At 41.4% G+C, this 26,075-nt stretch overlaps 1 protein-coding gene across 5 annotated transcripts in view; it reads left to right on the forward strand.

Annotated features, from left to right (window-relative positions):
- Positions 1-25,205, forward strand: part of mast4 (microtubule associated serine/threonine kinase family member 4) — a 99,973-nt gene extending 74,768 nt beyond the window's left edge. For all 5 annotated transcript variants that reach the window (XM_085464255.1, XM_085464256.1, XM_085464257.1 and 2 more), the window contains 23 exons: positions 176-254; positions 1,410-1,564; positions 1,667-1,742; positions 1,826-2,035; positions 2,158-2,259; positions 3,094-3,226; positions 4,577-4,638; positions 4,759-4,850; positions 5,033-5,241; positions 5,331-5,469; positions 7,517-7,649; positions 7,731-7,896; positions 10,264-10,365; positions 10,989-11,111; positions 12,953-13,062; positions 13,685-13,806; positions 14,934-15,145; positions 15,520-15,720; positions 16,185-16,411; positions 16,910-17,032; positions 17,388-17,524; positions 18,205-18,389; positions 18,484-25,205. In XM_085464255.1, the coding sequence (XP_085320381.1) occupies positions 176-254; positions 1,410-1,564; positions 1,667-1,742; positions 1,826-2,035; positions 2,158-2,259; positions 3,094-3,226; positions 4,577-4,638; positions 4,759-4,850; positions 5,033-5,241; positions 5,331-5,469; positions 7,517-7,649; positions 7,731-7,896; positions 10,264-10,365; positions 10,989-11,111; positions 12,953-13,062; positions 13,685-13,806; positions 14,934-15,145; positions 15,520-15,720; positions 16,185-16,411; positions 16,910-17,032; positions 17,388-17,524; positions 18,205-18,389; positions 18,484-22,121 (6,736 nt within the window). In that variant the 3' untranslated portion in view covers positions 22,122-25,205. The remainder of the gene's footprint in view (positions 1-175; positions 255-1,409; positions 1,565-1,666; positions 1,743-1,825; positions 2,036-2,157; positions 2,260-3,093; positions 3,227-4,576; positions 4,639-4,758; positions 4,851-5,032; positions 5,242-5,330; positions 5,470-7,516; positions 7,650-7,730; positions 7,897-10,263; positions 10,366-10,988; positions 11,112-12,952; positions 13,063-13,684; positions 13,807-14,933; positions 15,146-15,519; positions 15,721-16,184; positions 16,412-16,909; positions 17,033-17,387; positions 17,525-18,204; positions 18,390-18,483) is intronic.
- The last annotated feature ends 870 nt before the right edge of the window (positions 25,206-26,075 follow it).

Below are 26,075 nucleotides of genomic sequence, written 5' to 3' on the forward strand. Positions count from 1 at the left end.
GTAGACATTATCTTAAATGTTTAAACCCAGAATTTGTGTCTTCGGGGAGATGAGCATGTTTGGAAAAAGAACTTGTCTTTGTCCCAAGAGAAATTCGTCATACTTGCTGATGTATTTAAACCCATATGTTGTCAATGATGGCGTGCATCTGTTTGTCATTGGTGTTGTGTTGCAGGACTGATGGTCGTCGCTGGTCACTGGCCTCCCTTCCCTCCTCTGGATATGGAACCAACACACCGAGCTCCACTGTCTCTGTAAGCATCGCCCACTCATGATGTCAGTGTAAATATTTCATAAACAGAATCACAGATATGTGTGACATAGAATTGAACCTAGAGCCAGACCCGGTTTAAATAGATTTTAAAAGATTCAAATGTTTAAAACGGTCATAAAGCTGTGTCATCATTGCTGCCTGTGTAAAACAGGCACGAGGCAATCCCCCGCAATTCCTAATGATAAAACATTATGGTGATGAGGGTAAATCACAAGAAAGAACAAAGTAAAACAGTTTCAGAAAATTTTTCTCTTAGTCTTTACTCAAGTTTTTACATGTGGCTCAGTGACAACATGTCTGAACTGCATTTGGAGAGCCTTTATGTCTAGTTTTTCTTACATTTATAAGAGTATAAATGTTAAACTGTTCCCATATGTCAGCATTATCCTGTACAGGAAGCCGAGCTTTGACTACTGTACAATACGTGTGTATACAATAACACTCATTTACAGGAATTACAATGTGCCGGGGGACTGAAAATGACCTGCACTAATGCTATGTTTTTGTTTTGTGTGGCGTTTGGTCACCTAGTGCTTTTCCTGCTATTCAGATGCTCTTTGGAAGGCACACACATAGTTTCAGCAGATACAGCGTGTGTCAGCCTGTATTAGAAACAATAAGGCTTTTGGTGTGCGCCAAGGGTTGGGCTCAGATTTCCTTAATATATTATAATCCACGTGTTATTTTATTATTGCCATTAGTGCTGAATAATTTGCGCATTACATGGCTCAGTGTTTTAAAGGTTTACTTTTTCATTATGTGATTTCTCAGAGCAGCGTTGTTGACCATGGTGCACATGATTGTTGAGGATAGTTACGTTGATAAAACATGCTTACTTACTTACTTTCTTGACAACAGTTACTTCGGTCTCATACGCTCATATTTGTTGGTTATGCGCAGTCTTAACCTATGTTAGCATTTTTTCACTTCTTATAGTGGTTAAGCTAACAGTCTCCCAACAGCAGTCGCATATATAACACACAGACAGAAGATCTACAGGGGAAAACATTTAAAAGAAACCACAAAGACAGCCCACTACAACAATTTTTTTTTTTTTTTTTTTTTTTCCCCCCACTAAGGAAAATTTATTTTTCTTTTTCTTTTCATGTTGAATGTATATTTGTTTCATTTCCAGTCATCCTGTTCATCACAGGAGAAGCTGCATCAGCTGCCCTTCCAACCTACGCCTGATGAACTGCACTTCCTCTCCAAACACTTCTGCACTGAGAGTATCTCGGGGGATGAATGCCGCAGAGCGACGGCAATGCGACCCCGGTCACGCAGTCTCAGGTATTAATGTACTTCTGCGAATATTTTCTCTCAGATGTACGTGGCATTGGTGGGACTGAACCAGTGATTTTATTCAGAGGTTTTTTTCTTTTCCTTTTTCAGCCCTGGAAGATCTCCGTCCTGTTACGATCACGAAATTATAATGATGAATCACGTCTACAAGGAGCGGTTTCCTAAAGTGAGGACCCACAAGACTTTACAGTTCTGTTTGACCACAAATTATCTGCATTATCAAACTTGCTCCGTCGCTTCTTTCTGCAGGCCACAGCTCAGATGGAGGAAAGGATTCAGGAGATCATCCGCAGCAACTCTCCTGAGACCGTCCTCCCCTTGGCAGATGGCGTGCTTGGCTTTGCCCATCACCAGATAATTGAACTGGCCCGCGACTGCCTGGAAAAGAGTCGGCTGGGACTCATCACCTCCAGCTACTTCTGCGAACTCACCGACAAGCTGGAGAGGCTTGTACAAGAGGTGAGAACATCTGCAGAAATCAAGTAGATGTTTCCTCATGACAGTTCAGCAATAAGACATGTTTTTACCGTAACATTAGAGTTGCACTGCAAACATTTTGTTTTCTTCTTCTGTTGATGTAGTCCACAGAGAGGTCAGAAAGCGAGGAGGTAAACTTCATCAGAGAGCTGGTAAAGAAGATCCTTATAGTGATAGCCCGACCTGCTCGGCTGCTGGAATGTCTGGTATGTTTATGGCCTTATTTTTTTTCTGCCTAAGTCTAAAATGTGCTGATGGGTGCTTGTCTTGAATATTTTATATGAAGTGACTGCCACTGTTTAAATGCACAAAATAATTTAACAAAAAAACCCAAGAAAAGATGGAGATGGTTCATAATGAGCACTTCATCTGGATGGGTAATTTGTCTGAATGTTTGATAATTGTGTGTGTTGCTACATCTGGTTTCTTTGCTATGTAAGGTTATTTCAAATGACTCTGGAGTCAGCAGCTCAAATCTATCAGTCTAAAAAATATTCTATAAAAGTTCTATACGTTTCCATTATTCAGGTAACACTTTCTGCAATTCATCTAAGTGTCTGTCGTATTACAGAATCAAAGAGAGGTTAAAGTGGCTAAAATCAGAATTAAATTTAAAGCTGTTATGACTTACTTCAGCCGAATAGTACCTACCTCATACCTGATGGCAAGCTGACAAACACGGAGTAATTTAGCAGCCAAAGAAATATCTCAAAGGAGAAAGTAGAGACCACAACAAGCCTAAAGAAAGTAAATTCTGGACTAACCTATACTTAGAGAAACCTTTCCCTCACATTATAATGTTGCTCAGGCTGCTTGAGAAACTTGTTTGCTTATAAGTTTGCCATGGCGATCTAAAAAGTGAAAGTTCCACTTCTACTTCCTCTAAGCTGAAAATAAAGCGTAAATAAGTATGTTTTCCTTCACTCAATAGAGCTCCTACTTGATCTCAAACTACAATATCAGGAATTTGTTTACTGTTTACTTGTTTATTTAAAGTTGTTCATAGCAATATATAGGAAAGTGTTTTGCTGTCTCTTCAGGAGTTTGACCCAGAGGAATTTTACCACCTTCTGGAAGCTGCTGAAGGACACGCTAAAGAAGGCCAGGGCATCAAAACAGACATCCCTCGTTACATCATCAGCCAGCTGGGACTCACACGAGATCCTCTTGAAGGTACACGAAGGACTTCATCATCATCATCATCATTGTTGTTATTCCTAATACCATTAATACATTTAAATGCTACATGTAATATAGAGTAAATATATATTTACATAAAGAATGTAAGTACAGCACCTAATTAAAACAGATTATTTTGCATTTAATGTCAGAAACAAAAAACAGAAAAAGTTTAAGTGTAATGTTAAATGTTATCTCCAATCATCGATCATACTATGATATGTAGTATCCTGTATAACCGCAGTAAAGTTGTATTATTAGAATATATCCTTTTATTATTATTATTATCATCATACTATTATTACATCAGGAGAGCAAAGGAGTAAAGAGAGCACAGGATAATTTGTCAGGGTAAGGCTGTAAAGCAGGATTTGGCAGTTTGTTTTCCCAAGAGGCCAAATGAGAAACTGGGACTGTTGTGGAGGGGCACAACAATATGCTGAACACCGTTCTGCTCAGTATTCATTTCATAAGAGCACTTTGAGGTGACTGCTGTTGTGATTCGGCTCTGTATAAATAAAGCAGAGTTGAATTAAATAAGCTTCTTGGTGCAGCCCTCCACAACAGTCCCTTTTTCATGGTTCCCTTTTGAAAATGAATGGCCCACTCCTGCTCTAAAGGAACGCTGGAACTGAATTGTGGAGGGAAGTTAAAGACAAAGATACTCTTGACGAATGTCCTGTACCAAACAGATCGTCTTTCTAATGACCCTCTGTCTCTCCAGACTCTGTAACCAGCAACATTCATTATGACTAATTAGAAAAGAATGGCCTCCCCACAGACCTTATACAGCTCTACACAGGCGGGCTCATCAGCCAGTCTCTCCATTTATTTCCCCCGAGTGTCTCCCGTGTTTCGTTTGCCCAGCACCTCGTGTGCCGGAAGCAAACCTACGAGGAAGGACAGATGTTAAATAGTACTGAAAATGTGTTTACAAGCTCTCCAGGGACGAGACAAACAGCACACATGGACTTTGCCATGGCTGCACAGACGAACATGCACTGAAAAAGATGCAAGGTGGTTTTTAATGAGCAGTTGTTCTGGGGTGGTGATTTTCAAAATGAGCGTAAGATGTGCATTTGTGATGCCAGTTTTGATTTCCGCCTCATTTGTCCTCAATTCAGCTTATATTGAAGTCAGCACCTCAAACCTAATAGGTGAATAAAAGCTGAAGTCTGCTGTTTTTGTTTTGTTTAAAGGGCCTGATTTCATTTAGGCTGCCTTTGTTTCAGTAACTGCAATTGAGAACCTGTGTGTCAGTTTCTCATGAAGTTAGATTCATAGTTTTGTCACATCAAACCCGCTGCAGCTTTGCTCCTGATTATTTCTCTGTTTCTTTTCTAGAAATCGCTCAGCTGACCAGCAGTGACAGTGGAATTGCAGAAACTCCAGAAACAGATGACTCTGTAAGTGCTTAGACATTGATTACATTATTGATCTAGTTCATCTTTACTGCAGGCGAAGCAGTGAAATCCAGATTTTATCTCTTTGATTTGTTTTAGCGTTTATCTCGCTCTCGTCCTCAGTCTCAGAGTTTCAGCACGGCCTTGCGGTCCCGGCGGAAACCCTGTGAGCTGGACTTTGAAATGATAAAACTCATCAGCAACGGTGCCTATGGGTAAGGACGTCTCATTTCTCTATCGGACAATCTAATCTCTGCTGATAGATGGTTGGTTACAGGCTGTTTGTTTCTTCTTTGTTTTGCAGTTGACAAAACCATACTGTGATCAAACCACACTTATTGTTGCAGTTTTTCTTCTATTCTTTGTGCAGCTCATAGGTAAACTTTTTGTTCCACAGAGCTGTTTATCTGGTGCGGCACAAGGAAACTAAGCAGAGGTTTGCCATGAAAAAGATCAACAAGCAGAATCTGATGTTAAGGAATCAGATACAGCAGGCCTTTGTGGAGAGGGATATCCTCACCTTTGCTGAAAACCCTTTTGTTGTGTCCATGTATTGCTCCTTTGAAACACGGAGGCACCTGTGCATGGTTATGGAATATGTTGAAGGTCAGCACTCTATTTTATTTTATGTGCATAGTGCGACCGCTGAAAGCAGTCTACTTTGAACAATGTCTTCTTTGTGTTGTTCTTTACAGGAGGAGACTGTGCCACCCTGCTGAAGAACATGGGTCCCCTACCTGTGGACATGGCTAGGATGTACTTTGCAGAGACAGTACTGGCTTTGGAGTATCTACACAACTATGGCATTGTTCACAGGGACCTCAAACCTGACAAGTGAGCTGTAAACAATATTTGTACATAAATGCTGGCACTCAGAGAATTATATTTTATTTTCAGGCTTTTGTTTTTCTTGCTTTTCTGTCAGGCATCTTTGCCATTTAAAAACAAACGGAACAAAAAAACTGTACAGTACTCAATCGACACCAAACAGCAGACTTGACGGTGTTAGTCATGAGCTATTGAATATAGCTAACAATTAAACTGAAGTTGGTGATGCATCTGTACTGTATTTAAAAGACATTGTGACCTACTGTTTTGAGTAATGGCTGTTATGGCATAATTTGCATAGTGCATTTGCACACCTAGCTGTATTATTTGTCAGATACCTGCATTAAAATGCTCCAATAGGTATCAGTAGCACAAATATGTGCGAGACCTGACCAGGGAAGTTCACGATTCAGGTTAGCAGACAAGATAAGACAGCTTGCTGCCAAAGTCACCTGTGTCAGCAACATAGGCAGTATTAAAAAAAAAAAAAGGAGACATCGTATCCACCAGGGGGCAACACCTGTGGGGTTATCCAGTTTTGTACAAGTCAAGAGGCTGTTGGGTTCTTTGGCTATGTATGTAACCACAGTAAACATGTTTCTGTTGGGTTTATTGGGTCATTTCCAGGTTTAAGATCACATTGAATAGGACACGAAGTCCATTTTGTAAGTTATGGGAATTCTAAGAGTCAGAAAGGATGATTATGTAGGACTTACTCAGTGGCTAATGACTTTGAAACTGGCAAGGAGAAACTCAGTTCGACATCCCATAATGGTACTTCAGTGAAGGACATCGCAATGGCTGCACAAACCCTGCATACGGTCTAATGCAACAACCTGTCAGTCAAATTGCCAGTGCTCCTGATAATGCAGACTGTAAGTCTGATCAAAATTTGAACAGTTTATTTGTAAATGGTAAAAATGGTAAATGGCCTGTATTTGTATAGCGCTTTACTAGTCCCTAAGGACCCCAAAGCGCTTTACATATCCAGTCATCCACCCATTCACACACACATTCACACACTATTTGTCAATGAGGAAATCTGCTATAGGAAGGAAAACATTTTTATATTGAGGTGTAAACATGTTTATTTCTACTATAAAGTCAGGGGTTTTTTTTTTTTAACGTGGAGGTGTGGACATTGGCTCGCTGTGAGAGTCTTCTTCAACCCCAGGGGTACAGCTCGGTGCTGAAGAGAGCAGAAAGTCAGTAAATATTGGATTAATGAATCATTTGACCAAGACAGAACACCAAATGTGTTCTGATTTTGCTCTGGATTTGTTGGATGCTTAAAAGGGAAGCCATATTTGCTATATTTAAGTGAAATTAAATAACTGTACTTAAGGGTTGTGCGATATGACCAAAGGTTCCATCTGTGTACCTGGAACTGCTGCGGGAAAAAGCCAGTTCTAACATTTGAGTCTAAGGTTTATATTTTAGCACCTGGCAGCTCTTTTGCATCCGTAAACTCTCTCCATACTCCAAACCATGTCCATGCTACAGAGGTAGCCCCTCGTTTAGGTATAAGGTCCTCAATTTGTTTTGACTGGTCCTGGTTCTGTTTGGAGCTACCTGGTCCTGCCACATTTTCACTGGCTATGCTGGTATTCTCTGTGCCCAGATGGAAAAAATATTGCCGTAAACGGTGTATTTTGCGACACCATGAAACAAACGATAATGTATAATTTGAAACGACAGATGTTTTCACATCATCATGCGATATATTTCGTCATATTGCACAGCCCTAACTGTACTTCATAATATGTCTAAAAATAATAGAAATGTCTTCTTTTTTTTTTACCTCAGCCACCTTTGTGTTTGTTCAATAACATTAAAGATTGAACTGAGCAATTTTAATTTTTTTGTTTACACATATTGGCATGGAAACAGCAATTTCTTTTGTGAAAAGGAAGAAAAATGTCAGAGTCATGCTTTACGTTTTTTGTTTTTTTTCCCTTCATAAAAACAACATTGTAACAAAAATCGCAGAACAACTGACTGCATTTATCATTTTACTATAATTAAACTTTGTCCAACTTGGTTTATCTTTTAGTCTGCTGGTGACCTCAATGGGGCACATTAAGCTGACAGATTTTGGTCTTTCCAAAGTCGGGCTGATGAACATGACCACCAACCTGTACGAGGGACACATAGAGAAGGATGCCAGGGAGTTCTCTGATAAGCAGGTAAATGTTGTTGAGCTTTACAGATGTACACTTTCTCAAAGCTCACCATATTTAGAATCCTTTTTGTTTTCTGCTGTACAGGTATGCGGCACCCCAGAGTATATCGCTCCAGAGGTGATCCTGAGACAAGGCTATGGGAAGCCAGTGGACTGGTGGGCTATGGGCATCATCCTGTATGAGTTTCTTGTGGGGTGTGTGCCTTTCTTTGGAGACACACCGGAGGAGCTTTTTGGACAGGTCATCAGTGGTCAGTGTTAACAACACCTCCTTTTTCAATTTGATAATTAAAGCAAATCTTAGACTTACATTAAATAGTTACTGAGATATCTCAGTCGTGCTCAAAATATTTGAATTTACATACCTGAAAACAGCAACTGTCAAAATGAGATACCTGTGTAATTAATTGGAACCCTTTCTACATGTTTCCTTTCCTTATGAATAACTTCTTGACAGCCATCTATTAGATCAGCGGTCTCCAACCTTTTTTGCGCCACGGACCGGTTTATGCCCGACAATATTTTCATGGACCGGCCTTTAAGGTGTCGTGGATAAATACAACAAAATAAAACTAGTACCGGTACCGAAAAAAAGAGAATTTATTCATAACACACGTGAAAAGACCCAGGAAAACCGAGTGAACGATAACAAAATAACGCTGAAAACCGATAAAAACCCTGAAAACTATACATTTCACACCTGAGCCTCAACTCTTGCGGCCCGGTACCAAACGACTCACAGACCGGTACCGGTCCGAGGCCCGGGGGTTGGGGACTGCTGTATTAGATGAAGGTCAGGTCTTTGCTGGATGTCTTTCCTATTTTTTAAGGACTTGACTTTCAGACTAAAGATTCAAGGACAAACTGCACACCGTGCCTGAGATTTACAAGTTTTTGGCTCCCTGGAAATTATCTTGCTGGTGAAAAAATATTATCTGTTATCTGTTTAAGTGGTAAAAACACTCTCCTGAAAATCGTCAGGCACCTGAGCTGAAAATGAGTGAAAAAGCAGCCAATATCCAAAGAAACACTTAACTACACTTGAAAACAGTTACAATAAAGTCTGTTTCTTTGGAAGCAAAATACAGAAAAATAAGGGTTGGCTTAAGTTTTTTATTACACAGTACTGTGTTCCAGCATCCTAAAAAATACAAAGTTCATTTATTTTCTTATTTGTTTATGTAAGTTTATTAAATACCTAAAATGTTACAAGTCATATTTTCTGCTAATTAAGGCGATTAAAGGTGAGATTTGACCACATCTGGCATTTAGATGCTATCCTGCACATCAGGGGAATTCACAGGCTACATCAAATATGAATTAAACATTCATATAGTGACCACATTGAATGAGTTGTGCATAATTTCCAATTTTTTGAAGACCGAGATTTCCCTGAAGGCTAGCAGCAAACAGATGGCAGTAAGTGCCTTTAGCTCGCTTTAGTTCCCAAATGAAGTTTATTATTGTGATTTATACTTTGTCACTTTATTCCCTCATAGTGTCATTGTGACAGAGCAGAGAAAATCTTCTTGAAAAATACGAGCTTTCAGCTTGTCAGCAGCGTGTGGCATGTTGGATAAAAGCTTCTGTCTGTGCCATGGAAATGAGTGGCGTGCAGTGACTGATTTGGTACACTCGTAAACAAACTGTACCAATGTCCTGTGTGTGACTGTTAATTAGAAAGCCCCGAATACACTGAAACCATGCCACGGTGGCCTGCGGCTGCACATACGTATTCATAGCTTACACCCAAATTTCCTTAGAATGGGGTACAGAGAGAACATAGCAGACAATCAGCATGAAGCACACAGCTCTGCTCTGTTCGCTGCTTGTTTTTTCAGTTATTATTGTTTAACATTACACACAATAGAGCTTTGATTTGTAAGAGCTCATTTCAAAATACCTTTGAGAACAAAGTGGTTTAGTATTAGGCTAAAGTCATTTTTGGGATTTTTTCAAACTATAAAATCCTATAGACACATATTTATTGAGATAATAGCTGATTAATGAATCAGCTTCAATGAAGGGCGGCTGTCTTCAACATTCCCAGTTTTTCATGTGCATAGTGCTATGAAAAAAGGTTTTTTTTGGTTTGTCTGTTTGTTTTTTGTGTATTTTTCCAAGTTACTATTCAGTTACTTTGTTCAAATCGGTTCAAATCGGTTTGGATAGTTTTTCATTTATGACTAATAAATGTATCAAATCTATATGAGCCATAAAATTTGACTTACATGTTTTGTTACAAAAAACTAATTAAGCAATAGTTCCTTTTTTGGTTTAAATGTATTTTTACTACTACTACAGCATTTTCCCCCCACAGTTGGTTCACAGAAGAAAAAAGATATTTTCTGTGAATTTGTGAAAACAACGAACAACCAGAAATTCTTCTGTAATTTTACACATTTGTAGTTTTACTGGACCAACCCACTTAAGTTCAAAGTGGCCTGTATGAGGCCCAGGATGTAACATGAGTTTGACATCCCTGCTCTAGTGTATTGTCAGATAGCCGTTAGAGGCATTATCTGACTAGATGACATCTAGTTTTAGTGTCTGTCAGTGAAATAAAATCTATAAGGTACGTACGTAAAGTCATTCTATAACACTGTTTCTGGTTCTAGATGAGATCAACTGGCCAGATGGGGATGAGGCTCCACCTCCTGACGCTCAGGAGCTCATCACCTTGCTGCTGAGACAGAATCCCCTGGAAAGGCTGGGCACAGGTACAAACACAAAGAGTGAAGACCTTCTCATATGTGGAGCAGTCAGGGACTGGGTGAGAACTAGGCATGCACAACAGGCCGCTATAAATCCTCATGTGCTACCTCAGCACGGCTCATTATTCCAAGTCACTGGGGAAGAAATTGAGGTCATCCACCAGCGGAGCAGTTTATCCTGTGGCCTACTCACCTCTTCCTCCTGATCAATTGCAATTATTTCCCACCAGTCCATGAATCTAGCTTCATGCACAATCAGGGACTTTGAGTGTGTAGATCTGCAGACTGTAAAAGTGACCATGACCCTGGACAAAGGCCTTTAATCAGTGCAATGCACACAACCAGCTTGGTCTGGAGACATCCGGATCTACTTAGGCATCTAGATCTCCCCTCAGCGGGCTGCCATTCACAAAGTCTCCTGCTATTTCACTAAAGGTCACAGGCAGGAAATTGTTCTGCATAATTTATGGTCATGATAGCGATTTGTCCTGTAGCCACTAGGGAAAAGAGAAACACACCGTAAGCATTTCTTCTGTTCCTGTGTTTGAACCATTCAGTGTCGAGTGATTTGTGCGTGTGCTTTCTCCACAAGCAATTTTCACATTGTTCCATATTTATCCGACCTGCAGGTGGAGCGGCCGAAGTGAAGCAGCATCAGTTTTTTCACAACCTAGACTGGAACGGCCTGTTGAGGCAGAAGGCTGAGTTCATCCCTCAGCTGGAGTCCGAGGACGACACGAGTTACTTCGACAGTAAGTTATCAAACGACCTCATAAAAACACTTATTCTTTGTGATTGATAACTGATAGCTGATTGTTCATTCATGTTTGGAGTGTAAACAGGACCTAGTAGCAGCTAATTTTAATTCTTTTTCATGCGATTTCAACAACATACAGTGGGGGAAATGATTATTTGATCGCATGCTGGATTTGTAAATTTGTTCATTTCTTTGGAAGTAAGCAATCTCTATTTTTATGGTAATTTCATTTTAATGGGGAGAGAGAGAATATGAACCAAAAATCCATGAAAAGCATATTACATAAACGTTATGAAGTGATGTCATGTCCACTGAGTGAAATCAGTATTTGATCCCTGAGCAAAAATCAACTCAGAACTTGGTGGAGAAACTCCTGTTAGCAAGCACAGCGGTAAGATGTTTCTTGTAGTTGGTCACCAGGTTTATGCACACTTTAGGATTTTGGCCCACTCCTCTTTACAGAAACTCCTTGGCTGCTGCTTAGCAACTCAAACAACTGAGGGCTGGAGACTGGCGCGGCCACTCCATCACCTTAACGTGCTACTTCTTCTTAGCAACTCCTTTTTTGCTTTGGTGCTTTGTTTTGGGTACGTGGCCTCGCCCACTGGCCCCTCAGTGCGGTGAAGTTGTCCAGTACCCTTAGCAGAAAAAAAAATCCCCAAAGCATAGTGTTTCCACCTCCATGCTTCACTGTGGGGATGGTGTTTGTTGGGTCATACTCTGTATTTCTCTGTGTCTCTCCTCCAAACACAGCGGGAGACTACATAAATATTTGTTGTCAGGAAAAAATGTGTTTTTTGAAACTGTAGAGCATTATTCCTGGTGAGCACGCTGCTGCTCGCACATCTCAGCTGTGCAGCAAGATTTCAACCACTGCTGTCAAAGAAACAACCAGAACTGTATTTGAGACTGCAGTGTGAGCTGTAAATATGTTAGCAATATTTTGTTGCTCACATATGAAATTTGCATGTATGCTGTCATAACTATGGAGCATCAGCAGCTTTAAAAATAAATAGTTATTTTAATCTATTTGACTAATATGTAATGGAAAGATAAAATACAATAAATATACAGTAGTACAATTTCAGCTGCAGAATCTTGTGTGCCTGAATACAACAGAGCGAAAATGTGCTGTAAACAAAGTTGTGTGTACATATTTGTGTTAATTCTTTCTTTGTATTTTGTGGAGCCATGCACCACATATGAGGTGTAACTAAGAATACAACACTGAAGTGCAAATACTCATAATAATGATAAACAGCCTGCTCAGAATTACGTGGCAGCATTGCGATCAAGTAGCCTGGTGTCCAAAATGTTTCAACAGCTGTCTGCTGCTGAGTTTTCCATTTCTTTGTGTTACTGAAGAAGTGAACAATCCAATTACAACCAGAAATGCCAGTTTAGCAAATCTGACAAAATTCTGCTTCATCCTTGCATCCCATCTGAGATCATGACTTTCCTCCAGATGCTGTTAAAGTAAACTTTGCATTATTAAAATGCTGTTTTCACTAAAACTCTCTAAGGACAACACAGTTAGTTTTAATTCCAGTTTAGGTTTTATTTTTTTTTTACACTTTTATTAACAAAACTGTCCTATTACAGTACATCTTTCATTAAAATTGACATTGGCATTTTGAACAGCCTAATTTAATACTTTGTTACATATGAAGTATGTCTGCAGCAGAGCAGCGACTCTGCCTCTAATTAAAAGCAGTGAAAACACTTGCATTTCTTAGTCATTATACTCTTTTTCTACTTGGGTCATCTTTTTGCACTGTAATAAGAATAACCTGTAATAATGCAATTTATAAAATATAATTCTCTCCTCTTTCACAGCTCGCTCTGAGAGATACCATCATCTGGAGACAGAGGAAGAGGACACAAATGATGAAGACTTCAATGTGGACCTGCGGCAGTTTTCCTCTTGTTCTCACAGATTCTCTAAGGTATGTCCTTAATCTCCCTCCTCACATTGTTCCAGTGTCATCATCATTACTGCCAAAGACGTTAGCAATATAAATGAGCTCGAGCCCTCATCTGTCCCGATCCCATTCTCATGGGAGGGGGAAAAACACGAGCGGCTGCCATTTCATATGGAAATGTGTGTCTTGAAAACACAGCCTCCCTCCTGCTCTTCCTTTATCTCCATAGTGTCAAACGTAGATTTCAGCTTTGCATACATTTTCCACTTGCAAATGAGATTTATTTTTCTTGGTAGTAATGTGTGACACAGTACACAATACAGACAAGCTGGGAGTCATTGCTGTGCTGCATTGCAGTGTGCTCTCCTCACATCAAAACAAAGCATTACAGTGTGTCTCAGAAAGCAGCAGGGTGTCTCAGAGGAAGCGTTCAGCTATACTGAACCTTCTCGATGCTTGTTGGACACAATGAAGTCTGCATAGCACAGACAAATATAAAATAAAGGTCACGAGGTTACCCAGTATCTGTACCGAATGTGATAGATTTTCTTTCTAAACCTTTTTGGCTCTTTTATTTTTAAACCTCTGTTCACATTTTGTAGCTTACATGTAACAAAGTGAGTCATTGTCGCTGTGTGGCTATCAGGTTTACAGCAGTCTGGATTTGTCCCGTGGGCATCTGGAGGAGAAGGGAGAGACTGAGGAGAAGAAGACCGAGAGCCCGCTGACTGTGGACTCTCTCAGCTGGACGCCAGACTTCGCTGAAGCGTATGAACACCTCCATCTCTAAATCAAAAACGATTACCAGAGTTCATTAATTGCTACACCTGACCATTATATAGACTGAGCACACATTAAGTGAGCAGTTCATTGGATGATGATTGTGCTGGCATACTAAACACATACTGGAAGGATTGTAACGCAATTGTCATGGTTTTTTGGTTTGAGGTGAGGTGGCTGCAGTTTGTAGAACATAGAAAAACTGCAGTGGAAGTGGTTGAAGTATTTAAGTACCAAACTACAAGATGTGATAAAGACGGAGACTAAAAAAAACTTACCTTGTTTAACTTGTCTCCCATTCCAGATCATCTTCTCTTGCACGTCTGGACTCTTTTTAGATATATGTAGAATTCCTTTAATGTAAGCTTGCACTGGTCCCCATGCAGAATCTTCAGCATGTCAAAAAAACAGTGTTTGCGTTTTAGGAAGCTGATAAAGTAGCAAGCAGGCAAGTCTATTGGCTCATCCAGATGGTGAGCGACGATGGTGTTTTTTGAGTGTGCACATGATGGGGTGCTGGCACACTCCACAGTCCAGGAGTGTCCATTTCTGCTTCATTTTCTTCGCAGAGTTGAAGTAAAACTTGACTGTCTCAGCCTTGGGGATAAATTCAGCACTTTCTGCATATTCGGGGTTGAAACATGTTAAAAATCTGTAGCTGAAGACGCAGCTATGATCAGCAGCTTTGGTCTTGCGCGCTAAATTTGGCTCAGTTTAAAGAAAAAGTTGATGTTTGCTTCATGTGCAAATTTGAGGGCAGTGGCAAACTTGCACAGTGCAAGTGATTAGGTTGCTGAATTTTCAGTGATCAGGTGAAGTGTTTGACACACATTTTAGGTGCATTCCAGGAGCTTCTTGATTGCATCTGATATTTATGTAAAAATCCATTCCAAGTTAAAGAGGATCAACCTTGTTAAGCTCAACTCAGTAATGGCAGTGGTGTAAAAATAACACTTTATAAATTGAATCATACTGTTCCTGCTGTCCCTCATTCTGAGAAGTCTAGGGTGTTCATCACCTTTACAAGCTTTTGCTCTCTCATGAAGACTCAAAATATTTTTTAGTCATTTGACAGTTACAAAACTCATCTAACGCAAATCTGTTGTTTTATCCAGACCCTCGCTGTCCTCGACAGACACAGACAGTATGAATCAGGGTCCTCGCCCCAGTTTGCTACCAAAGTTTGCCATCTCAGCTGAAAGCGAAGGGGATGAGACATCAGGCATCGGTGATCCCAGCAAAGCCTCGTTCTCCATCGGGGAGTTTCCACAGGACGAGCCTGAAGCTGCCACTCCGGGCAGCACGCACAGCGGGGCCACGCTCTCTGGTACGAGCCGCAGTCTTTAGAATTACACACCTTTCCGTACATGTGCTTGGTTTGTACTTTGTAACATCATTAAGGTGCAGTTCTCTGGAAACAACAAAAACATATGATTGAATGTTCTTGCTTGTTTTATTGGGAACATTGTGCTGTGTTAAATTGAGCTCAGTGCAACTGATTGTTTTTCAACCACGTCAGTTGCCCCCTGCTGGCCATTAGAAAGAATTCAGGCTCTAAGTGCAGACGTTTGACCAAAAAAAAGTAATTGATGTGCAGTTGGCCTAAATGTATAATTTGCACGTTTATTCATTATTTATTATTAATTCATGTTATTTCTATGGGAAGAATAACTGTTTGCTTCATTCCATCCATAAAAAAAGGGAGTTTCTCAGAACATTTGGACCAGCTGACACCCAGGGGAGAGGGTGTGGAGAGCCCTGACAGCACCAGTCACACCTCTGCTGACCACGGACCTCCGTCGACCTCTCTGCGACCTGAGAGTGCTGTAGAGAAGAGCGGAGCCGTGCCAAAAGTCCCAAAGTCTGTGTCAACTGGTGCCCTTTCCCTTATGATCCCTGGAGGTAAGTTAAAAACAAAACAAAAAAACAAAACACACACATATTACCATGCTGATGTTGCCTCAAAATTTTGTAAGCTACATTGTTGACGCATGTGGGAGCAATAACATGTTAAGGATAACAGTAAAAGCAATGGACTTTAAAAATAATCTGAAAAAGATGAAAGTTCACTGTGAAGCTGTCATAATTGGCCCAGCATGCCTCAAGTTCCATGTTAAAAAGAGGCTGTGAGCAAAAACCTGAGCACAAGCTGCTAACAAGGAAAATAATCAGGCATGGTCAGAGCGAGGGTCTTCACTGCAGGGAGAGAAAATCGTATTAGTTTCACCCACAGCTGCAGCAGAATTAATCCTGGCTCAAAAGCTTTTACGGCAATACCTCGGTGATGACTTCAGGGCACGTTATACTCTGATTGATTTTGGAAAAAATTTAAGAACTCAGACGTTGGTCAACTCTTATTTTTCCAGATATCTTTGGAGCATCACCGCTGGCCAGTCCCCTTTCTCCTTACTCCCTCTCCTCAGACCCTTCCTCAAGAGACTCCTCTCCGAGCCGAGACTCCTCCCTCTGTCCCTCTAACCCACGGCAGCCCGTCGTGATCCACAGTTCTGGGAAGAAGTTTGGTTTCACGCTGAGGGCAATCCGGGTGTACGCTTGTGACAGTGACATCTACACAGTCTATCACATGGTCTGGGTAAGGCCTTTAAGCATTTTTTCTTTAAACAAACCCTGTTGAATGACCACAGGACTATGATAGCAGATGTATGATTTTGTTTTGTTTGTTTGTAATAAATTATTTATTATGAAAATTAAAAACTGCACCATCCTAACATAATATTAGTCCATTAATGGGATTTTTTTTCCCCCAGCAGTTAAAACTGAAGGCATCACATAGACTTGCTTTTATTCCAAATTTTAATAAACAGCGGTGAAAATAATTTACAGATGCAACCAGAAGTCAGGGAACTGTGAAGTTTGTGTGCTTATGTTTTAACTTGATGCAATTGAAAGTCTCTTGATAACTACAGGTGTCGCCCTCTGCTGGCCACTGAAAACGATGCGTGCAACAGCATTTTTCTCTTTTGTCTGAACAAAATGTTCTAAAACACAGCTTTAAAAGCAGTTTTAAATGATTCAAATGCTTTTAACACAAAAGGATGATAATGAATCAATACCTTTTTATGTTGATCAGAACGTAGAAGATGGTGGGCCTGCACATAAAGCAGGACTCAAAGCTGGAGACCTCATTACTCATGTGAACGGAGAACCGGTTCACGGTCTTGTCCATACCGAAGTGGTGGAGCTCCTGCTCAAGGTAACGCACAATGTGTGTTCATCTCTAAACAGCTACTGTTAAAATATTTAATAGTTCTGATATTCATTGCGTTTGATGTAATTTCAATTAGAATAAACTGAATAATCTATTTAGGTTGAGGAGTAAGTGCTACTGAAATTGATGTTGTTTCCATTTTTTTAAAAGTGAGTGCAGAAAATTCAGCTCTAATGATTTACTGGAGCGCGACTACAGTCGTTTTAGTTGGAAGATATTTAAATCATAAAAGGGTTTAGGTAAATTCCACTAATATAGATATAAATGTTTGTTCTGATTTTTAAAAAAAAAAAAATCTATCCTCTTCCCAACATCAAGTGTTTTTCTTTTTCTTTTTCAGAGTGGCAGCAAAGTGGCCATCTCTACAACCCCCTTTGAAAATACTTCAATAAAAACTGGTCCTGCCAGAAGGAACAGCTACAGGAGCAAGATGGTCCGATGTGGCAAAAAGCCCAAGAAGGAGAAGACCCCAGAAAGGTACAAATAAGTCCTTAAATTACCTTTGGATCATTTGTTTCTTAACCCCCTTTATTTAAGGGAGACTGAGACAACCAGCTGCTGTGCTTCGATGGAACATTATGGCCCATTATTAAATGATTTTTTGTTTTGGTTAGGGAGGTTTCAATAAATCTGAGTTGCTGAGTTTTATTTAAACTGCTGCATTTCCTCCTCTAAGACAATTTGGTACATTTTTAAAAAGCTAACCATCCACACACAATGTGGAATTTCGTAAGTAAGTTACAAGCACTAGCTCAGTTATAGTTCAGCTTCACTAGGTTCTGCATATCCTGATAAGTTATTGAAGACCACAAGGTCGTATTCCTGCCCTGATACTTGTTTCTGTAAGCGTGGGAACTGCAGTTTTGTTTCTGCAGCCTAATCGTTCTTCAGAAAAGAGGTGAGTGATCCAATTTCCTGTGTGCAGTCATTACTCTATTTCCTGTAGGCCTCTAGAGGGCAGACAGATGGCACTGAGGGAATCATTGAAAATCTGACGATCCTACAGATTCAGTGGGTTGTTTTCCATCTTTAACAGTTAAGAGTACCTGGCACTGTGCAGAGCAGTTACACATGTAAATAGTAAGAAAGCAGCAGCCTGTGGTGTCCATTGTAAACTGTGAATTTAACACTTCGTCATCTCACTTTTCTTTTCACAGGCGCCGCTCCCTTTTCAGACGCTTTGCCATGCAGCCTTCTCCTCTTCTGCATACGAGTCGCAGCTTTTCCTCCCTGAACCACTCGCTGTCATCTGGTGAGAGTCTCCCCGGCTCCCCTACCCACAGTCTCTCCCCTCGTTCCCCTACTGCCGCCTTCCGCCCTGCACCAGATTTCACCCAGTCAGGTGGAGATTTGAACTCATTTTTGATAACAGCTTGAATGTTACTTAATGTTTATCCTCTAATATCCTTTGGGTGTTTTGTGCTTATATATTTCAGGTGGCAACTCATCCCAGAGCAGCTCTCCCAGCTCCAGTGCTCCCAACTCCCCTGCTGGCTCAGGCCACATTCGGCCCAGCACCCTGCATGGCCTCGGCCCCAAACTGCCAGGTCAGAGGCTTCGTCAGGGTCGACGCAAGTCTGCCAGTAGCATTCCCCTCTCTCCACTGGCTCGCACGCCTTCACCTACCCCCCAGCCAACATCTCCCCAGCGCTCACCCCCTCCCCTTCTCAGTGGACACTCTGTCGCCATTTCCAAAACAACCCAGGCTTTTCCAGCCAAGATTCATTCCCCACCCACAATTGTGAGACACATTGTCCGCCCCAAGAGTGCTGAACCGCCTCGCTCACCTCTCCTAAAGCGTGTTCAGTCTGAAGAAAAGCTGTCTCCTTCTTACACAGGGGAAAAGAAGCACCTGTGCCCAAGAAAACGCAGCTTAGAAGTGACCCAAGAAGAGGTGCAGGACGAGGACGTGAGGACAGGAGAGCGCGATTTCACCGGCCTGCAGAGTGTGGATGAAGCAGCCTGTGAGCCACTGACAATCACTCGTTTACGGCCTGTCGAGCAGGGCTGCCTAAAAAGGCCAATCAGCCGTAAGATGGGCCGGCAGGAGTCTATAGAAGAGCTCGACAAGGAAAAACTGAAGTCCAAGATGGTTGTGAAACGACAGGAGTGGTCAGAGAGGAGGGAGTCTCTACAGAAGCAAGATGCTCTGCATGAGTCCGATTCATCGGCACCGTGTGCTTATGATGGGGACGAAGGCTTTCTGGTCCGAAGCCAAAACAAAGTGCAGAGCAGCCCGGAGTCTGGAACGCTGGAGGCTAAAGCTGCTAGTTCAACTCTTAAAGACGTTCTGTATAAAAAGCTGAGCACACGTGTCAGTGAAGGCATCGCTGAGCCTTCTGGTGGCAGCAGTGAAAGTGATGGAGCGCTGCGATCGGCTCTGTGTTCTGGTCACCCAGAATGGCAGCACTCTCGACAGGGTAAAGACGGCATGAAGCCAGACAGACTGGACTTCAAAGCTCCCAGTATCGAGTTCACCAGGAAGAGGTTGTCATTCGAAGAACGAGAAGACTGCATGTGTCGGTTGACTTCGACCCTCCATGAGAACCTCCACTTTGGTTCTACGAGATCGAAGAGCCTTCAGCTGGACACGGCCATGCCTCACGACCACATGAAGGCCGGACTGGGAAGCGTCCACTCGAGCCCTGAAGGTCTGGCCCCTAAGCTTTTCTCTGGCAGAGGAGAGAGCGCTGTGGAGAAACTCCATCTTATCTCTTCTGCAGAGTCTCCGCTTAGAAAAACATCATCTGAATATAAACTTGAAGGACGCCACGTCTCTTCTCTAAAGCCTCTTGAGGGCACCCTGGACATTGGTCTGCTCTCTGGACCCAGAGTTTCTAAAACAGAAACTTGTTTGTCCAAGATGGCAGAGAACACAAGTGACACAGTTTCTGTAAACCCACCAATACGACTTCAGAGCCCTACTGAAAGGCAAATAACCATCCCCCAAACAAAAACCACAGACAAGATGAAGAGTCCCCTAACTTGTTCTCTAAGCCCTGAAGCCGTTTCTTCTGTAAACAGCATTGTTGTCTCCAAGGAGCAATCAAATAATTCAGCAACAGAAATGAAAGTCAATGCAAGTGGTGAGAAAACACAGGATAGACAAGGCGAGTCATTGAAGGCCTCAAACAGCAAAGCAGATCCCTCAACTTTTAGTGTTAAACAAGAAGGAAGGACCGGTATGAAAGCCAGCCATGAGCACAGAGGCCCTCGACACAGCTCCCACTTCTCCTCCTGTGGAAAAACACCCTCCATACGGGAAGTGAGCAACGAAGATCAGGAGGATGAGGTGGAGCAGCAGGAAGAGATACCAGACACTACATCACAAAATACTGACAGCTCCAAGACAGCAGTCTCTTTGGTAGACTTAAAAACTTCCCCTCCATTTACAACACTGGAGGCTCGAGCTGTTAGTAAACCTCTGACTGGGCCACTGAAGCAGAGTGCAGACTCAGTTTTGGATACAGGTCAACTTCAGAGCTGTGAGAAGAGAAAAACTGCAGCACAGAGCTCAGACACAACCTCACGACCCGCTTCTGAGGCGAATGTGCAGACCAACTCTGCATCGGTACATGTTCCAGCGAATGTGCCAAACATTTGTTCCTCAAATACAGAACCAGGAGTTTCTGTCTCGGCATCAGCGTTTGGAGCATTACCTGATAGTAAATCAGAGCACAGTGAAACATCTGTCAGCTCATCTGTGAAGCTGGTTGGAGATGCAGGCAGCTCGGGCTCCAAGACGGAAAACAGTGCAAGTTCCACAGCTGCAAAAGTGGAGCAGAAGAAAGAAGTTTGTACGATAAACAAGGCCACTTCACTGAATATTATTACAGATGCCACACTGAACAAAAAGCATAACACTGTGTCTGCTGCTGCAGTACAGGACAGTGGCATGTCGCTGCAGAAGAAAGACGTTAACGTATCACCAAAGACGAAGAATACAGCGGCTGTGAAAGATTCAGAGCAGCCATCACAGATGTGTCCGACTGAAAAAGCACAACACAGATCGTCCGATGCACAACTTTGCACGTCTGTTGTCAGTGTTAAAGAAAACACTGTGGTCCCTTCAGCAAAGCTCAAAAGTTCAGGTTCAACAGCTACAAGTGAAACTGTTTCGAGTCCCAAAAGCAAGTCGAGGCCTGACCCACAGCCCACGCTGCCCACGTCTGTGAAGAGAGAGAAGGAAGCAAAAACACAAGAGAGCGCAGCTCCTCCCGTCCCAGCTGTCAAAGGAAGTCCAAGTTCAAAAGAGAAGGATTTGCCTAAGGAGTCTGCCCCCTCGACTTCACACGTTCAAGCAACCCACGACGCTAAACGGAAAGAAGCCTCGCCGGTATCCGCCGGCGATGGCGCAAAGAGTGAAGACTCTGTGCAAGCGAAGCCCTTGCCCACTCATGCTGACACGAGGCAGCGAGAAATACAGCCCAAATGTTCTGCTGCTGTCAAAGACGTCCCGAACTCGAAGCTGAAATCTCTCCCTCCTAAAACATCATCAGCTCTGAAGCCTGCTGCAGCTCCAGCAATTAAACAAACTCTCGATTCCAAACCTAAAGACACTTCACCTAAAAACCACCCCACAGTTATTAAAGACCCCCGTGACCCCAAAACAAAAGAATGCGCCCTGCCTCTCACTACATCTCAGCAGCTCAGGAAGGAGCCTCTGCCGCCATCAGATGTGTCCTCTCAGCCCGACCCACCAGCTGTGCTGCCTAAACTTCCAGCGAAAACAGAACCACCGAGCAGCGCAGACACCTCAGGCAAAGGCTTCAGTTGTGAGCCTGCAGTCAAGATATCCAAGGATGCTCCCAAGTCTGAAGTGGTCAAACCGGACAGTCACAAGCCCCCGGACACCAGAACCACCACCCCAGACAAACCGGCATCATCTCTCCGGAAGGAGCAGGGTGAAAGAAAGAAAAAGGAAACCGCTCAAGAAGTCACGCCTGCACAGAAAAACACTAAGAGAGACACTTCCAGGGCTTCTCCATCTGCAGCTAAAGACAGTTTAGACAGAGACACGAGCAGGTGCAAGCAGCTGAAGGAGTCACCGCGTAGCTCCAGTAACAAAAAGTAAAGAGGAAAGTGATGATTTCAAAAAACAAAAGAAAAACGTGACTGCTTCAAATAATCCAGATAAAGTAAAAAGTTGGGATTGATTTGTGCAATCATCATCATGCCTTCTTTTTTTGTTTATTTGAGGACCAGGCAAGCTGTTACAAGCTGATAGAGAGGGAAAGTCTGCGTGTGTGTGTGTGCATGTGTGTGTGTGTTTAATAAGATTATTCATAACAACATGTTGATGTTTCTAGGTTTGAATGTAGGCGATCATTTGCCGATCCTTTCTGAAGTTTTACTTTCATGTCAATCGAATGTTTGGAGGATTTCTTTCTGTTCGTTGCAGAACACTTCGTGCAATCAGTGTGTTTAAGGGGCAACGGGGAGGACACCTGTAAAGGCCGTGATGTACGAGAGTCTGTGCCATAAGCAGTTTTGAATTGCACTCTTTCTTCTAGACTCGGAGGATCTGAAGTCTTTTAATGCAGTAGACCACACAATGTTGTCGAGCAGTTGTGTTGTTAACGTTCAGTATGATCAGATTGTTTTAATGTTGGGTTTCGTACAGTGGTACACAAAAGAAACGCACTATATCTCGTGCTTTTCACCTAAAACCTGAAACAAAGTAACTATAGGATCACGATAGGATTCTAAAAATCATAAATTAGTGAAGGGGCCTTAGATATATGGGAAATCAGACTTGCTTTTTTTTTTTTTTTTTTAAGCAAGATGTGGTGTTTATTCACATTCCTCTGGCATCTTGTACATATATTTTTGATTTTTATGCAATATAGTGTAAATAAGATACCATTGTAAAACAGGGATACATGGGCTTACATGATTGTCGTTTGTATTATATGTATAGATTTTGCAGTGTCATGTTTGTATGCTAAGTATTAAGAGTATCATGTTCTGCTTGTGTGGTCTAAAGTAAGCTACAGCAGTGTGTCTCATCAAACGTTTCCTCTTCTGTGTGACTTTCAACATGTTTTCACATGTTCCAAAATGAACTTGAAGAGAGGAGAGGGCATGAGGGGCTATTTCTAAAAACAGAAAAAAAAATGTAGCATTATATAACAAAACTGTGAGGGCTGTCAGCGTTTCTCCAAGAATGTCTTTGTTGATGATGTGTTCACTGGCTGATTAAGCTCTGAAGATTGTAAAATACGGGACATTGTGTTTGAGGAAGATGAACCAGCAGTTCTGCATAGTAATCACAGCAGTAGATTTCTAGAAGCCGTGGGCCTCGTCTCTGGGTTACGTCCACGCTATCGTTAAGGTCACTTGTGCGAGTAAAACACGATCTGAAGCGGTTCATGTTAAAGTGCTTTGCTGTCAGGGTTTTGGTGTTTTGGATGCTTCATAAAGAAGCTCCACCCGGGCGAAGATTTTATGATGGCTTTGCATAACATAGTTCATGTCTGCTTGAAAGTTTGAGGTCACTTTGAGCTGGATTTTTTTTTTCTTTTCTTTTTTTAAACAAACATTAATGGCATATCTGCTCATTACTGTCTGACCTTGTATAATTTTGTCTTGTTCAAACACTATCTGATCTGTTGGCAAACCTGAAAAATTGTTTCACCAATCTAAGAAGCAATACTTTAGAATGATGTTTGGAGTATAAATGCTGTGGGTTTGATTTGAGTCTAAAGATTAAAAGAACTTTCCTGTGAAACATGTCACGTTACTGTCGTTCTAAGAAAGGGGGGGAAAAGTGCTGCACAGTTTGCTGTTACAGGTATCATTTAATGAAGCTGGACTCTGTTTCTCGAGTCCTTTCATTCAGCTGTAAACGCACTTCTTCTTTTTCGATTGCCATTAGAGCCACTTTGCGCTGTTCTGTGATGAGTCGTACACACAGTTTGTATGAAATCTTGTGTTGCCTCACGAAATGGATCAACATCGATTTCAGAGGAAAATTCGTTAGTCAAACCTCCCCACGCCGACGCTCCAGACAATCAGCTCGCTAAAAGTATTGCTCCTTTAACCAGCTGTTTAGATTCGGTCGCTCTTTCAAAGTGATAATGATCTGCTCTAATTACGCAATGTGCCATAGCTTCCTAAAACGTGTTTCTGGATGCATATGCAAATATTCCCTTAGATGATTCAGTTGATCACAATGTCACGTTTAACTGCTCCCATCAACTCTAAGTGACCACAAACTTTTCAGCTATGAATGTGAATTTCATGTTGGCGTGCTAATACCGTGGTACTACACATATAGGCTGTTGTATATCCGCATACACTTGCTACCATTTACACACTTTTCTATATGGTAGATGCCTTTAAATTGCAAACCCTAAATGAAAACCACAAAGTAGCCTAGGACACTAGTATTAGCATCATTAGCTCTGTTGTGCTGGCTGTATAAAACCAGATCCACCGTGTTGTCCGGAGGTCACGGTCTAAATCTAAATGTTCCACACAGTATGTGTCTAAGAGTGAAAGTGAAAACCAAGATTGACAGCAGAGATTTTAATGTTAAAAGAATCTAATGTTCAGCTGCATTGGATATTGTAAAAGTATTGCTAATGTATCGTGAGATAGTAATAAATGCACCTTAATCTTTACCAATGTTAAGTTCAAAGGGTGAGTGCAGCAGAGCGGTTTATGAATCCCTCACTTTAGGTTTTTTTTTTTTTCATTCCCCCAACACTCACGTTTTCCTTTCCTGTGACGACACACGTTTAAATCTTTAAAGCACATTCAGTGTTTGTTTACAAAGCGTCATGGATGTATATTTTGTATATTGTTGATTTGCCAAATCTGCGTCCTGTGTTACAGATAATGTTTCTAGTCGTGCGAGGTTTGCCTCCTCGCCACCATGATTTGTTTGTGCAGTAATCGATGTCTCTTCACGTCACGTTCTACTCTGTCTTCTCGTCTTTTCAGATTTCCTTTTATTTCCTCCTCTGTGCAAAACTAGTATTAGATGAACTTGCTTATGTTGGTTTGTCTTTTAGAATATGTGCAATAAAAGTGTTTTGAGTTTTGTATTTTGCCCAAGGAAAGCTCTATGGATGTCATACATGTTGTATATTAAAACAGATATTTATACTTCTAATGTTGCGTAATACTGAAAATAAAATGGAATTATGAGTTACTGTTTTGCAGTTTTGTTTTTTTGTTAGCCTGAATTGAAAATGTAGTTAAAGATATATCAGAAAAAAACAAGAATTTACCATAAATATGCTTAAAGCCACAACACAATGTTACTGTGTTTATGGATGAGATGTGCAGCCCTTTAATAGTTTGTAGTTGTGCAACCTAAATTCATGACAAAATATAATACAGCAATATTTTTTTTTTCTGAATGCCATTTTATATTCTGAATGATGAAATGTGCACATTTCAGTTAGTTGTGGTTATTTGCTGGTTTAACTGGAATCAAATGTACATACAGGAAGTTTACACTTGATCACGGTAAGTAATGCAATTCCAAAAGGGGGCAGCATCTTTCTGTGTTTGTGCCAGGGCTCTTCAAATAGGTCCTCTGTTACGCAACATGCAGAGAGTCAGACGATTAATGAAGTGTGGCGCACTGAGAAATCTAAACAAATATAAATATGCAAAGAACACTGATCTGCATTCATCGTGTATTTCAAAGTAAAACTGCATGTTATCATTTACATATTATGAGCTTCTGGAATAATCAGATGAGCGAGCCTCAGAGAAATAAGTCCCCATTGGTCTTTTCATTCATGATTAATGGTGCAGATGGATCAGCAACCACAGCCTGATTAATAAGCAAAAACATTAATTAGAGGAAGGAATTGGTGGGAAAAATGGTGTTTGGGAATAATGCTGGGAAAATGTGCTGGTGCAGCTACAGGTCAAAAACCTTCATATGCTTCAACTTTAAAGATTTCTGAAAACGTCTTCATGGCTGCAGTATCAGAAATAATTAGTTGACCTTGAACCTCTAAATCCTGCTTAGCCTCAGCATTCTTAGCATCTCACCGCTTTACAGGGA

This window comes from Copadichromis virginalis, linkage group LG7, assembly GCF_057382275.1.
Source record: "Copadichromis virginalis isolate Kocher_CV1m ecotype Utaka linkage group LG7, C_Virginalis_male_GT1.1, whole genome shotgun sequence".
In the NCBI taxonomy this organism is placed as follows: Eukaryota; Metazoa; Chordata; class Actinopteri; order Cichliformes; family Cichlidae; genus Copadichromis; species Copadichromis virginalis.